Raw genomic sequence first — 15,463 nt, 5'->3', positions numbered from 1 at the left:
TGTTATAGGAATGGGCTGATCATAGAGGGGTTTAATGTTGTTCAATGGCACATTATGTTCAATAGTACGCCGCTGAGGTAGTATTGCCCATTCGTCGGTAAATTTAGTTTTATAAAATACATTTCCATCTGGTGTGTATTTTAGTTTACACACCTCAGCCACTGTTGAATCCCCTATTTGGTTTCCAGGTCTTATTGATTTAAAATTAGTTTCTTTACCCTCGTAATTTAAAAAGAATCATAGCTCGCTACTTTCACAGTGTAGGGCTTTTCAGGCCTCGCTGCTCGCATCATTGCGATGTAATCTGAGGGCGTGTTTATTGGAGGGATAAACAAGTGCTCCAATGTAGCATGGACACTATCTACTTCCATCATTGTATGTCCCTTAGTCAGGTAAAGTTGCTCGATGGTCAAATTCTTTTTGACAGCAACATCACTGAGGGCACTAGCAAGGGTTTTATTTTTGTTTTGATAACCACAACCATCTGACACTAATGTAATTTTCTCACATGTTGCATCACAAGTCAAAATAAAATCAATTATACACGTGGTAAATTCATTTGCAGTAACACCACCATTTACTTCGTGCCACACATAAAGGTTAACATCACGATTTGCCAAATTGTATATTGAAAAATTGTGAACCTGTAATTTCATTTTGTAGTACATTGCAGATTGTAATGTCTTTGGGCACAATAGAATGCTTTGAAGATCCATAGCCACTACAATATGTTTACTATTGACTTGAGCATCAGTTTTTGCTTTATTTTTTTCAAAGCGAGCCTGATCTTTCCTAATCACATGCACATTGTACAGCTCTTCTGAAATATGACCCAGTTTGAAGCTGCAACAAGTATCACATTGATCTTTTCTTGGACTGTGAATAGCAATATTCTTGCTTTTGAGAACTTCTTTAAATGCGTTCAAGGAAGCAGAGCATAATTCTTTTTCAAGGCACCATTTCAAATATACGTCATGCATGTGCTTCTTTGATCGAAATATCGGTTCTACATACATTTTTTTGGATGATTTCCTGCAATAATGACTAGGAACCTTAGGTAATAAATCTAGCCAATTATTTACAGATTGGGAAGTCTCAATTTTCCTTTTTTTTCTTGGCGGTAATTGTGCAGTTGTATTATGTTCAGCTGAATCATGTTCAATAATATTTTCTTTTTTATTCCATCTTTTGAACGTATCTTCTCCCAAGCACAAGGTATTCAATAAAAACCTCCTACAGACCTTTACCATTTCACCCCCATCTTTTGGTAATAAAATATCATGGCCTCGTTCTTTTTGTGAAACTTTAGATTCAATCACATTTTTATTTCGTCTTTTTCTTATAGATCGTGTGTGCACAAATCCTCTGATAAACACCTTTTTTTCAGCCCAAGTCTTTAATTCCCAAAATTGTTTAAACAGACCTTGACGAATGCAGTCAGTTATCTGGGCACACATGAAAGACCTCTTTTCGAAAGAAAGTTTTTTTTACTAACAAATTATGCCCACAGCGACTCTTCATAAGTCTTGCTGGTTTTTTCGAATCATTAACCACCTTTTGATTAACTTTACGATATCCCACGTATGGACTTCCTGATGCTCGAAGAAGTCTTCCAGTTTCTTTTCTATCACGCAATGTTTTGTCTATTAATAAATCAGAACTTTCTCGAGTTGCAATCCCTGCTTGTTGGTCTAAGAATTGAATCTCCACTTCATGATTAATAACAGGGTCCTCAGTGTGCACTGTTTTATCTACTGATAAATTAGAACTTGCTTGAATTGTAGTTGTAGTTGTGGTCCCTTCTGCTTGATCCAAAAATTGAATTTCCATTTCATTTTCAATATTCATAAAATTGATAAAAACACCATCATCAGTCCGCTTTACAATCTGCGATTCGTAATCATTGGTGGATGGTAATACTTCTGAAATTATTTTCTTCAAGGACTCATCCGGGATGTAAGAAAAATATTCCTCAGATGATAATGTCATCTGAAGTGTTGAATGCTCGCCAATATTATTTTCTACTTCTGTTGCATTTTTTGTTGCTTTATTATTCTCCTCGTTCACCATTTCAATCATACGTCTTCCTCGACTTGTCATTATCTGAGAAAAGTTTACACCATCAAATTTGGTTTTTGAACAAATAGTATTAGGCATTAGCAATTTTTAAAAGCTTTGGTTCGAATGAACTTGCCGAAAAGTTAAATGCATAATATTCCGCATTATTTAAACTAAACAACATAACCTCAATACTATGTGAGTAGTAAAGAAAACAAAAAACCTCATAATTTACGTAATAAATAATAGTACTTACATAAAGTATTATCAGTTCTTTCCTATAGTATTCTATGTTGTTTGTAATGCACCACTAATATGCTTTAAAACGTTTTTAGGTTAGAGTAAATCAATCTGTCAACACTGTCAAAAAAAGGCGCCAAAGGCAGGAATGAGCGGGAAGAAACAATGAAACATCTCCTATGTGTTTTTTTCAAAACGCGCACTATGCTAATATTCATAGAAGTTTGCTAAATCAAAAGCTCCTATGTATACATGGAATACATGGGAGGTATTTGAAAACGATTTTTTTTCAAAGACCACATAAGAGATACAAATAAAGGTTTTGAATTAAGTAACAGTATTATCTACGCATGGGAGGTTTTTCCAATCGGTAGAACAGTTGAAACTCTACGCAATGTCATATTTAACTCATTTTCGTAAAATCGACCACATAAGAGGTATTTTCCCGTTGACGACGACTTGTTTCTTACTCTACGGATTTAATTTCCAGTGAACTATTTTTCTCGAGTCAGGAAGATCTGTGCTGTAATTCGCTACTGTAATTTGGCTAACTAATCTCTAATAGCGCTAAAATATTATTTTTATCAAATACATTGGCACTAAACAAATATTTTATTATTTCGAGATTTCAAAAATGAATATAAGCACAAATAATAATGTACTTAGTTTAGTAATTCATATTTTTAGAAAGTAGTTGAAGAAAAGACGATTACAACATTTGAGTATAATTAATTAAAAAATTATTGATAAATTGTTTATTGCAAAATTGATTTTCCTTATTTTGATTCTTTTTTTGCCTACTTTTAAGTCCTCTTTTAATAATATCTGCATATTTTATTAAGTTAAGATTTGCATGATAGCAAAAATATCTATCTAATAGAGACTTAAATAATTTCTCGCGGTTCCCCGACAGATGGTGTTATCTTAGCCTTTTCACATCGGGCAATACTAAAGCCAACTTCATCGTGAAGCTCTACCATTAGACTTAAAATGACAGTGTGTGTTACTTCGCTGAAGTGTAAACAACATCTTTTTTCATGGCATTAAAAATGTCGAATTTCAAACAAAGAAATCGTATGCCGTGCGAATTGAAGCCGAGACAAGTCGAACGAAAAACAGCGAGAACTTATTTGAGACCCAAATAATTAGTGGGAATGTGTAAAAATAATTTCTGAAATGGCTGCCAAAATAAATAAAAAACAGTATTTAACAGACTTATTGTAATATAATATTATGTAGTTTATATTCATATTAAATAGTATATTTGTGTTAACAACAAAAAAAAAAATGGTTGAAACAGCGGAGATATTCTGCTGAATAATACTGACTAGTATAATTACATTTGTCAGACTCATGGTCAAGTGGTCACCCCATTTGCCTACCATGCAAGGGGTCTCGGGTTCGATTCACGACTTGGTGAACATGAAATATTGATTTAAAAAGGTGTTTTTACATTAGAAGATTTCATAATCCCTAGACTGACACGAGTGTAAGACTGATCATCTTACCTTCATGCAACAAAAATAATCCTTATATGCTGCAGTTAGTGACCAATGCAGTGCCCTATCCACCATTATGTACGGAAAAGGAATAATGAATGAACGAAATATTACCTAGATACTGTAAATGAAAACAATAAATGTACATACATAATATAATAAGTTATGTATCTCAAATAAAGAATCAACTATTATACCACCCAAAATAAACATGTTTTATTAATTCCCAATATTTAAAATACAACAACAACAAACCATCAGATTGTTTCTCTGTAGGGGGAGTCAGAGAGGACAAAACACCACATCACTCTGTCTTTGCATACAGAAGTCGCTTCCTCTTCATCTCTTGCAAATTTGATTAAATAAAATCAAAAATTATTGATAAATTACATTATTTATTCATGTAAAAAAACATATCAATACTTTATTTAAGATATAAAAAATATTTACATAATTATTCAACAACTAAATATGCATTATGCTTTTACAAGTAAACTAATATATAATGTATTTACATGAGTATGGGGGCAGTCTAAGTTCTTTAATCGTTGTTTCTAAGAATCTTAGAGTTCTATTTTGAGATTCGGAAACATATTTTTATTCGTATCCAGGTAATGTTGAAGATAGTCGCACTTTATCGTAACAAGAAAGTTTTTATCAGTCGCAAATGTAAATGCTTCCTGAAAATTAAATTATAGGTTAAAAACATCAACAAATCCAAAAGAAATTTTCCAACCCAAAAATGTTTACAGCGTATTGAAATGTACCTATTTATGAATTTGTTTAGCAATCAAAAATGGCTGCAGCCACCGGCATGTTTATGTACTTAACTGTTTAAATGTCAGATAAATTTAACAGATTTTGGGACGCTTTTAGGACGCTTTTAGGAAAGAAAAATACTGGAGAAGAATGCATTCTATTAAAAGTACTGTTAATAGGGATAAGTTTATTAGAGGGTATCGCGCGGAATAAAAATTAGAATGAAGTCTTTATTTATTTTAGGCGGTAAAACATTTTCTAGATATTACCATGCAAGTGTTTATGTTTATCCTAATAAATCTTTTGAACATCCTGTGGTCTTATCTCTTTCTCCCTCTCTATGAATTTCGAATGCAGGGTATCGCTAACATATGAGGCCCTATTATTGGTTCTGTCAGATCTGGTGGCTTCCAAAGGAATTTAAGGCTTTTAAAAAACTTTATAATCGTCTCGGAGAATTGATAATGTCCAATCAATTAAATCCCAGTCAGTGAAGAATTCACATCCTCTTTTCCTCAATCTAATCAAGTACGTACTATGTGCTTCTGGATTACCGTCTTTCAGCACAAAGATGACAGGGCTATCAGATTACAGAGAGCTCCCTCAGGCAGATTTTCTAGCTTGGCAATGAGAATTTTTTCTTGTATATGGGCACCGTCAAGGAAATTTAAGTCCATGCGGTGTGCAGTATGTGGTGGGCAAGCTGTTTATGTTACATGCGATGCGTGAGCTATCTCACTTATGGTACCAAGGGTTAATAGTTGCATTTATATTTAGCAAATACAACATTGCCCTCAACAATTGTTAATAATGAAATAGCAAATGTACATGCAAATATTTGTAAGTTATTAAATATTTGCATGTAACCACTTACCGACTTTTCTATGTCTACCGGTTTTGAGATGTACCGGTCTCTTCGTCAGGACACCAATTAAACCAACACGCCGATTTGAAACCACACATGTTTAGTAGGCAACCTTTACATGCACTGATTAGTTTATAGATTTTGTGGGATTAACAGTTAAAAATAGAGAGAAGAGCGTGAGTTTAATAGGTATAGGGTGACCATTACAATGGAACATCATAAGGTTGGCTACATTGAAAGGTTGTTTGATTATTGATTCTTCTTCGCAGTCTCAATCCTGGGAATTGGTTTGCTGCAAAGTCCTGCATCTCGTCCTCCATTGGTTTCTATTTTATGCAGCCCTCTTCAGCTCGACATAAGAGGCGCAGTTAAAATCTTGGCACACTTGCTCTAAATATTTCCGTCGAGGGCGCCCTCTATAATTTGTCCCCTCAGCCATTCCCTCTATGATGTCGTGCAGGAGACACTCATTAAATTTTAGAGGGACATTATTTTTGAAAGCCTTCCTAATGTGAAACATTTCCTAATTATTTACTTATAATCCTTTATCATTTGTATATAAGATTTAAACTCAGGTACCTTCATTAGAGTCATGAAACCATGTCGAAACCGGTAGGCATAGAAAAGTCGGTAAGTGGTTAGTATATATAGAAATATTTCATAACATTTAGTAAAATGTTTGACCACAAAGTCAATGCTTTAAATATTAATTATATTTCCTTTGTCCATATTTATATAGTTCGTTTGTTTTCTCACCTTGGCCAAAATTTTTCCCACTCCTTTCCCTCGGAAAACTTCTGGAACTTCGGTATGTAGAAAGATTATTTTTTTTCCATTAACGTGGTAATCAATTGTTGCATAATCTGCAATACAATTATTAAAATAACTTTATTTCATCTACTTCATTGTAAAATTTGATTCCATAAGAGTGATTACAGTTAGTAGTTAAAACAAGCAGTAATGCTATACTATTTTTTGTTTCAGCATTTACCTTATGGAATAACACTTTTAATATGTTATAAATAAAACACTTTGTATTTTAACACCACACATAAGTTTAACATTAGTGTTGCCGACGTAAAAGCACATGCACCAACTTGGCGGCCCTTCCTGGGGCTTTAATGTAGCATAGGGGGCTTCAGTATGTGTAAGCGATGTACCATCTCCTCAATAAAGACTAGTATTTGTCACTTTCGGGGGTGGTCATCGCCATACTGAAGCCCACATATAGATTAGAATTCATGAAAATATTTGTATGCCCATAATGTGTTTTTATGTTGTTCTGTATGAGTGTTGATCGCCGCGCGGTCGGCGGGGAACTGCGGCCGGGTAGCGGGAGGGTGGGGACCTTATACGTGGCGCGAGAGAGACCGATAGAGCCGGCAAATGTGCTCGCTATCTCTCTCGCCGCGTGATTGGTCAACCTAGGACCGCCCGCTATTGGCCTAGCCCGCCGCCGCACGGCAAAAAATGTTGTATATATAGCCCCGCCGGGGAAAAAATAAAGTCAGTCATCTCGTCACACTACTAAGGCTTTTTACTCTCCACTTCGTCTCCCTACCTCGCTTCAAACCGGACCTCATCGCCACCTGTATTCGAACACCGCTACCCCCCTGGACTTGGAACTCGGATACTCTTTGGACTGGATTTTGGACCCCGGATAATTTGGACCCTTGGATACTTCCCCGGAACACACCCCGCCGTTCCCACCGACGGAGAGATACCGGCCTTACAACCCGGTTGCCTGACTCAGGATTGCGGCCGCCAGCGCTACTCGCTAGCGACCCCGCAAGGGATCTCTAGGCGACGATACCTCCCCCGGAGCTTATCGTTCGTCGGCCGAGGCCCGCCTACGCCCGGCCACTCTGCGTTTGACACCAGCGCCTATAGAAATACAGTTCTTGTGACGGGCGCGATTGCTACGGACGAAGCAGTGATCCGCCGCGTCTGTTACAATTAGTAAGAACACAAGTTTGGGATATTCAAAATGATGATGATGGTTTATGATTTTAATGTTAAAATCAAACACTGATTTGCGTCTACTTACTATATTTTTCAAGCAAAAATAAATAAATCGGATAATTGTTTTGTCTAGTCAGGGTTTTCCAAATGAATGTTGCGATGAAGCAGACTGAAGGTGATACACAAGTCTAGGTACTTAAGAAAGTAATAATTGAACGCATGCTCTGCGTGAACATTGATAATAATTAATCTGTTTCTTTTTTGGGTGAAACCGTGTGTGTTGGATTTGGATAAACTGTAAACAGTTTACCCTGGAGATGGCTCCTGCAATGGTAGCCGAAACGTCGGAACAAATCCAAAACACGGTTTCATCCAAAATAAACAAATTGATAACAGTGACCATGAAAACCTTCGCACCATTGATAATAAAAATGGAAAAAAATCAATAATTATGTGAAATGGCAGGTGGTAACTTAATGAAGCGAATTTAAATCAACAATATTTTGAGTGTGTCCAAATGCTTGCAGACTGGCTGGATTTTCTCCGTAGGGAGTTGTTCATATTTAAATTTGTTGCAACAGAGAGGGAAAACATTTTTGAGAAGGAAATATGGGAGTCTAGGCATTACAGCCGGATAAATCTCACCCACATGATAAAGGTTTCAGCTCTTTTACTTCACAAAAGTCAACAGATAGAAGAGTTGAGGAAATGTGAATATTCAAACATAGGCAGAATGGTGAATGTTACACAGTGTGTAAAGTGGCCACTTAAACCAGCCAATGACATGTCATAATCCCTGTAAATGCCTAGACTCCAATACTCCCTTCACAAAAATGTTTTTCCTCTCTGCTGCAACAAATTAAAATTGTAATTTAAATATTCATATTAGTATTTTGAATAAATTAATAACATTTTTTTAAATAATGTGTGATACACTCGACATGATAATTAAGTATTGTGAAAACAATTAGGAACTTCAGCTCTACGAGAAATTGGATACAATAAATGTTTTCTTACACGTGGTAAAATTAGAGCATTAAATTATACGCCAAAGTTTCTTGAAAATGTATGAAAAAAATATTGAAAGATATTTTGATAAAAACTAATTTGAGCGACGCCACTAGTTCATATGAATCAACCAATAATAAGAGAGTTGTGGAAGATTTCCAGTTTACATACCGTCAATGGACCAATCGGCAGAACTGACCGAGAAGAAGCGGAAGAGAACTTGAGATGTCATATGCTGAGTAATTCCAGAAATACAAAACTTCAAAAAACCATAGCCCTGATAATATAATATGCAAAGATAATTTGGCTTAGTTTAATTTTCTATTAACAAATAAAAAAATATAAAAAATTACTGAGATGTCTCATTCGTGAATTGATAAACATTTAGATAATTATTGTGGTAATTCCATGGAGTGCTTAGATAATATAGGAATTCTACAAAATAAACGCCGACTCAACAAATACATTTTAATGATGCTTTATATTTACAATACACCTGATGATGGGTAATTCTGAATACCCGAAATGTTCTAACTAACATTAAACTTGTGTGTGGCGTAAAAATATAATATATTTGAGCAGTAATGTACCAATAATTGGTAAATTTGTTACTTACCCTCATTCATTTGAATAAAAAGCTGGCTTTTATTTTCATCGTGAGATACTTTGAGAGAAGAGGAAGAAAAGTTAGCAATTTGCGATCTAGTAAGCATCTTGGACTGTGCCAATACACGAGATGAAATCTTTGTTATATTCATAATTACTTCAATCTAAAATAAACAAAACACTTGAAAGTCTAAAACAACGCTCTAATTTATTTAATAAGGAGAACTTCCTTGAAAGTCAAACACTGTTTTGATTCTTTAATTTTATGGTAAACGGGGAATCAACATACAAGTTGATTTTGGAACCAAATTTCTTGATTTTGATAGTTGAAAACCGCGGCTCGGTCCTGGCTCGGTCGTCACTCGTTCAAAGTTGAATCCACAGACGTGCCACAGACTACAGATATCTGATCTGGTTGAATCTGACCAGTTTGACAGTGACAGTTGACAGTTGAACATTGACAGGTTGAGAGTTGAGCAGAGTTGCCAGACTCGATCAAGCGAAAATAGGTAGATTAAGAAAAATAAATCGGTAGATTTCAGTAGATTCAGAAGGGGGTGGAGGAAGGGAAGGGGCAAAAATAATTTTGACAGTTCAAAATCAAAGCACGGTTTCGCTTAAAGCCGTTGCTTTAAATAGTCTAAAACGCTTGATAAATTAACAATTTAAAACAAGAAGGACTGCAATATGTGAATCACCAAAATATATTGATTCCAGCTTGCAAAATTGGCCCAGAATTCAGGTAAATCTTGTTTAATTACTTTGAGGTTATGTTGATATTTTAATTTCTATTTCAACAATACTGTATTTTGTGTAACCATACAAACTCTTCAAGGGTTAAAGGCATACATATTAATGAAATCACACTAAGTTACCTATGAATGCATTTTTTTATGCACAAAGATACATCGGTTGAATTTATTTCCATAAAATATATTCAATGATGTATGTTAATACCCGTTCTGTGGAAATTCAAGTATTGTGTAATGTAAGCCTGGTTGGTATAAATAGTTTTTTTTTGCTGGTAGAAGCGTCTTGCAGCATAGAGGCCCTGACATTGATGGGTATTCTCTATCTCTCTATGTCCTGGTCATTTTTACAATCATCAGTGAATCTTTGTTGTCAAACAAAATTTCCAAACAAAGAAATAATTAATATTTTAAAGTTCTTTAAATGTAAAAACTGTAAACTGTTGAAGTACTGAAAACATTGCTTAAAACAGTGATTCAGCTAAATTTAAATAGATATTTAACTAATGAAAAACCATTTCTATCATTTTTATATTAACACAGTTGACAGTTGACCCTTTCATTTCTCTCCATAAGATAAACAAAGATATATATGAATATTTCAATGATGTCATGAAATTCTATGGTCATTATTTATCATACCACAGTATTATATATTTGAAAATAACCGGGAATCACCATTCACTAATACAACCAATCCATTTCATTAATATATAATTCATTATTATACTTATGTACAATAGATAAAGAGTTTTTTAACAATCAACGGATGGCAACCTAAGTGAGCAAAAAACAATAAATTATTTTAACATGTTTTTGTTTTATTTGTATTGTAATTTTGTTCTTTAAAAAAAAAACGAGGAAATGTACATAAATCGGTAGAATTCCAATAGAATTCGGTAGATTGGTAGATTTCCCCTAAAATCTACCGAAAAATCGGAAGTAATGGCAACGCTGGAGAGAACTGATTCAACCACAGATTATATTATTCTTCACCATGGATGTGTTTACTTCACAGACTACAGATATCTTTGGCGTCCAATAAAAATCCAATGTGGCTGAGCAAAAATTATCGCGATCCATAATGATTAATGATCAACTGAACAATGGATAGTCTCCCGATCATTATAATAAAGTAGTGTAAAGATTCATCGAACTACATACATTTGACAATACTATAATTCAAATTGTAAAAAAATTACAGGCGTTTGCTAAAATATAAATGGTGTAATTATTATTTTATTTTTTTAAAAAGCAATATTAGCGTTTTTATAATTTACCCAAACATTTTCATTTTTGGTAGCCATTATCAACGAGTTGTAAATAACTCACTATTAGATAATGGAAATCATTTAATTTTTTAATTTAATTTTTTTTGTACCACAACAGGCCAGAATGCCCAATTACAGTGGTGAATTACATTACAGAACAACCAGGCTTAAAAAATCACATTTTTAATTTTTGTGTTCTCACCGGGAATCGAACCCGGAACCTTCCGTGTGTGAGTCATGCGTCTTGACCACTACACCACGGAGGCGGCCATGTAAGGGTAGAGGGGTTTCGAACCTCGGAAGTTTGATCCGTGAGTCCCCAACACTAGCCACGGAACCACAACCCGATTCATTATTCTATCCAGTTCTACCTATTTTAAATGGCGTCGGAGATTGGTTTATTCATGTAAAAAAGAACTTGTTAAATGTATTTTTAGGCAGGGGATTTCCCAGTGATGAATACATTAACCAAAAGTTTTGAAATACCTAATAAATAAATATATATAGTATGAATGTATATTGTTATAAATTATGTGCATAAGACATTGTTGCCATACATTTTTTAAGATTTTCGATAAAATTAATTGTTTCACTTAGCCAAACCAAATTAGATTTCTCTACTCATTAGCAATAACTTTTGCAAATTTTGCATTTATAATATTTTATGTTTTACATGGCTTTGCTAAAATATTAGTATTTTTGTAGATATATTTACATACATAATATCCTCGGGTTTCTGGAACGAACTGGTAACTACATTTAAAAAAATGATATGAATATTTCATTCTGCATTCCACAATGAGTTAAACAGTCCAATAAGGTAACGCAGACCACAAAAAATCGTCAAAAAATATCGAGCCCTAATTGATCTATCTCCGTCTTGACAGTAAAAAAGTAAACGGGAAAACAGTAAAGGGTCTTAAAAATAGCAAAAAGTATATTTTTTGGACCCATGACAGCTTACTGTTTGCACGTTGTAACCTTCAACTTTAAAAAAAAACATTTTTTCGATTAAAAGCCTGTATTGCGTATTATTTTATGTGAAATTTTTGTTTTTTTCAGAGTTTTACTTATAATACGCCCTAACTCTTGAAACCCCTGTGACTCTTCCACGGAACCCTAGGGTTCCGCTAAACACCTTTTAGGAACTGCTAGACTAGAGTTCAAGACAATACGCCAGCGATTTGGCGTAGAGTTGCTCTTGGTTTTTTAATTCTTCCCAATTAAATATAATATATCCACCAAACTAAGTAATATATATAATTAACACCTGTTTTCAATAATACTGGATTAACTTATAAGGTCACCAGGAAAACATATTTTTATTTATTTATTATTATTAAAATTTTTCAGTTATTTTACACATAATAAAACCAAAACAAATTGAAATGTAAAAGATAGTATACCTTAATTTAAAAAAAATGTTTTTGTTGAAAATCATTTTTTTAAGGTAATATTTTACCCTGTCCATCAGTAGGAATCCTTTATTCTTTCCGTGTCCAGGCAGTATGAAGACTATAGTTTTATATGTGAAATAGAAACAGAATCCATGATGAGTCCTTCTGACTTGATGGTTATTCTTTATATTTTTTACAGACTCCAGGGGGTCCGTATAAAATTAAAATGAATTTGGGGGTGCGTGGACAACGTCAGGGGGTCTGCGGAGTGTTTGATATTTGTGACCCATTTTTAATATTATGGTAATTAAAAATAAAAATCAATAAATAAATTGCCAGCCATTTCTTGTCATGAGTAAAAAAGTAGGTACATAAATAAAAAATTCAATTAATAACTTTTTTTAAATATGGCACTGAAGAGTCATAATCGAATTTAAAAAAATAAAATATTTTGTGCGTATTGTGAAGTAGGTACATAAAACAATTTTTTCCTAATTTTGAAGAGAATGCAGTATCATTATTTATTTATTGTTGTGACGATGAATTATATTATTTTACATAAGTATTTTTGAACACATTTAACATTTTCTTGTATCTTCAATTCATAAGCCAAGTTATATTTTGTTTAAGTTAATTTACATAAAAGTTTTATTAAATTTGTAATATACTACATTTCATTATTTATTTATTAATTTATTTTATTATTAATTTTCTTGGTAAATAATTTCGAGCGACTAATTGAATAACTAAAACATTGTCTTTTATATTAGAAACTTTAGTTAGAACAAGATAAAGATTGGCTTGCTTATTGTCAACACTTTTGACCTCTAAAAATTTTAAGATTGACCCATAAGCTCAAATGAATCCATACAAATACAGGAGGAATTTTTTGAATTTTCCACAAAAGGAGCTGAAACCAATCTTTGAACAAGGAAAACACCAATTCTGGTAACAAAATCGCCATTCAGAACCTCAGAGCGAAATTTGTATTGCTATAATTCAGTTGCAGAGTAATTTCATTTGGGGTTCCTGGTTAGGGGATTTTTTTAAATAAAAAAAGCAATATTTACTTTTTTATGATTTACCCAAACGTTTAAATTTTGGGGCCATTTTCAACGAGCCGTAAATAGCTCACTATTAGAAAATGGGAATTAAGTTGTGGTAGAGTGGGACTCGAATGTCGGACCTTTCCGCTATACTAGCCATGGGACCACAACCCGTTTAACCCACAGAAAGGTTCGGTGGGTATAATAAGTTTGGGAACCACTCGTATCAGAGAGATACAGAAAAAAAAAGCATTAGCATTATTTCACCTAATGGCATGGAATTAAAGTGGCTTTGCTTTAATCAGCTAAAATATCTTTAATATCTCTCACCTACGGTAAATTTTCATTTAGGTATCTTTCTGATAATTTTCTTTTGCTTCTCTCCTTTCAGGAGAAAACACTTTCTATCTCCTGCTAAACCAGATTATTCTTCAGTAATTATTTTTGTGTTCAAGGAGCTAGACTCTGAAATCAATTACCTCTTCAAGCGAAAAATGCACCTTCCACACATTTTTCCATTATACCTTTTTTCCTCGATCCTCTTCCTTTCCACTTCTAAACTCTTTATCTGAGCCCACTTCCTTTGAATTCTTACCTTGTCAAATAAGTATTGAGTCAGCAATTGTATATGCATATTCCAAATTTTACATGGGATATACTTTCACCCATTTTTATAATATGTAAAAGCGCTATCTACACACAAATAAAGCAACTTTAAAATCTGTAAGAACAAACATTAACTTAATTAATGTTAATTATCGAAATTAAAACTTTCTTGTTTCTGCTTTTTGAGAACAAAATCTGTTTCTGTAGATAATAAAATAACTTTTGAGAAATAATAAATTTATTTTTAATTTCTTAAGACAATAATAATATAATTATTATAAATAAAATAATAATAATATATTTATGGAAATAAGTACACTGGCAATATAATTTGAGATCTACTCAATTATAAAGTACAAATGTTAAGTCTTCTCTACACTAGTAATAAAAACACAATGTTATATTTATCAATGAAAATTGAGGAAGGTAATTTAACAATAATATTATATCAATTTAATTAGGCAGCTAGATTGTATGTAATGGCAGTTCAGTAGATGTTGGAAAACACACATGTTTAAAAAAAGTGATTATATATATTATCTACTAATAAATAACAGATGTATGTAATTGCTAAGAAAATTTAGACAAAAAATACAGTTTTTATATCTACATAAAATTTAATCAATTGAGGTAAAGGGATATACCAATATAAGTTCTGTCTATGTAAAAATAAAGGTTTATTCTTCACTGAAATTCTATTAACTTAATACCTAAAAAAATATTTTTTAAATATTCAAGTGAAGTAAAAGCTATTTATTTTTGTGTATTTACAAAATACACGAAGTACATAAAAAATTCCAATAACTATAAATAACCAATTGCCATATTGTTAATATAATAAACAACTCATTTCCAAAAAGGCAAAATGTCAAGATTGTTAATAGTGTTGAGAAATGCCAACCATTTGATTTTGTTATTTATTATTTCATGCATGGCCAACACTTTTGGACATAACTATTTCTAAAGCAAATAGAAAATAAATTTTATTATAAAAAACATCAATATAACACAGAATATAAATCTTTAAAAACACAATAAATTTATTAATACATTTGAAACTTTTAGTTAAAAACACGAGTAAACTCGGTTGAAAATTGTTTTGGAACAAAATAAGATATGAGTTTTGAAAATATAAAATTTTAAACTGCAAAATATATATTTAGCAGGAGAATTTGAACTGTTGGCACAACTGATTTAATATCTCAGTTCATCAACTTTCGCACATAATTTCAATAAATGCTAACATATGAAGTTTCAACAATCTATTATAACTATGATACCGTGTAAATAACAACAGATAATGTACCTATATCACTTTAATTGGGAGTAGTTCCCGTCATAAGCTTTGTTATTTCTAATCAACAATGACTTTTCTTATCGAAAAAAGCCAGTACACA

General features: G+C 32.8%; 2 protein-coding genes and 1 long non-coding RNA gene across 3 annotated transcripts; 1 reads left to right on the top strand and 2 right to left on the bottom strand.

Annotated features, from left to right (window-relative positions):
* Nucleotides 1–1,167: 1,167 nt before the first annotated feature.
* Nucleotides 1,168–2,433, bottom strand: LOC148278086 (uncharacterized). The gene is made up of 2 exons (XM_088231905.1): nt 2,315–2,433; nt 1,168–2,103 (listed from the first exon to the last, which is right to left on the bottom strand). The coding sequence occupies exon 2, from the start codon at nt 2,098–2,100 to the stop codon at nt 1,438–1,440; it is 663 nt and encodes a 220-aa protein (XP_088088031.1). The 5' UTR covers nt 2,101–2,103; nt 2,315–2,433; the 3' UTR covers nt 1,168–1,437.
* A 1,739-nt stretch (nt 2,434–4,172) lies between these two features.
* Nucleotides 4,173–9,438, bottom strand: LOC148278085 (protein NATD1). The gene is made up of 4 exons (XM_088231902.1): nt 9,287–9,438; nt 9,008–9,161; nt 6,178–6,284; nt 4,173–4,477 (listed from the first exon to the last, which is right to left on the bottom strand). Exons 2-4 carry the CDS (start codon nt 9,147–9,149, stop codon nt 4,361–4,363), a joined length of 366 nt encoding a protein of 121 aa, XP_088088028.1. The 5' UTR covers nt 9,150–9,161; nt 9,287–9,438; the 3' UTR covers nt 4,173–4,360.
* Nucleotides 9,439–9,533: 95 nt separating this feature from the next.
* Nucleotides 9,534–15,125, top strand: LOC148278084 (uncharacterized). The gene is made up of 2 exons (XR_015823287.1): nt 9,534–9,739; nt 12,080–15,125. It is a non-coding gene; the product is annotated as an uncharacterized LOC148278084 (long non-coding RNA).
* The last annotated feature ends 338 nt before the right edge of the window (nt 15,126–15,463 follow it).

Source organism: Micrasema longulum, unplaced genomic scaffold (genome assembly GCF_059751315.1).
Source record: "Micrasema longulum isolate JH-2025_06_02 unplaced genomic scaffold, ASM5975131v1 h1tg000930l, whole genome shotgun sequence".
In the NCBI taxonomy this organism is placed as follows: Eukaryota; Metazoa; Arthropoda; class Insecta; order Trichoptera; family Brachycentridae; genus Micrasema; species Micrasema longulum.
Note: the sequence above shows the minus strand (reverse complement) of the source record. Positions and strands in the feature narration are given on the sequence as shown.

Excerpts from the sequence above, each read along its gene's own strand:
- LOC148278085 (XM_088231902.1), bottom strand. The coding sequence starts at position 9,149 with ATGAATATAACAAAGATTTCATCTCGTGTATTGGCACAGTCCAAGATG. Across the intron at positions 6,285-9,007 it reads TTTTATTCAAATGAATGAGG|ATTATGCAACAATTGATTAC; the intron begins GTAAGTAACAAA and ends ATTGTATTGCAG. Across the intron at positions 4,478-6,177 it reads TGGGAAAAATTTTGGCCAAG|GAAGCATTTACATTTGCGAC; the intron begins GTGAGAAAACAA and ends TTTAATTTTCAG.
- LOC148278086 (XM_088231905.1), bottom strand. The coding sequence starts at position 2,100 with ATGACAAGTCGAGGAAGACGTATGATTGAAATGGTGAACGAGGAGAAT.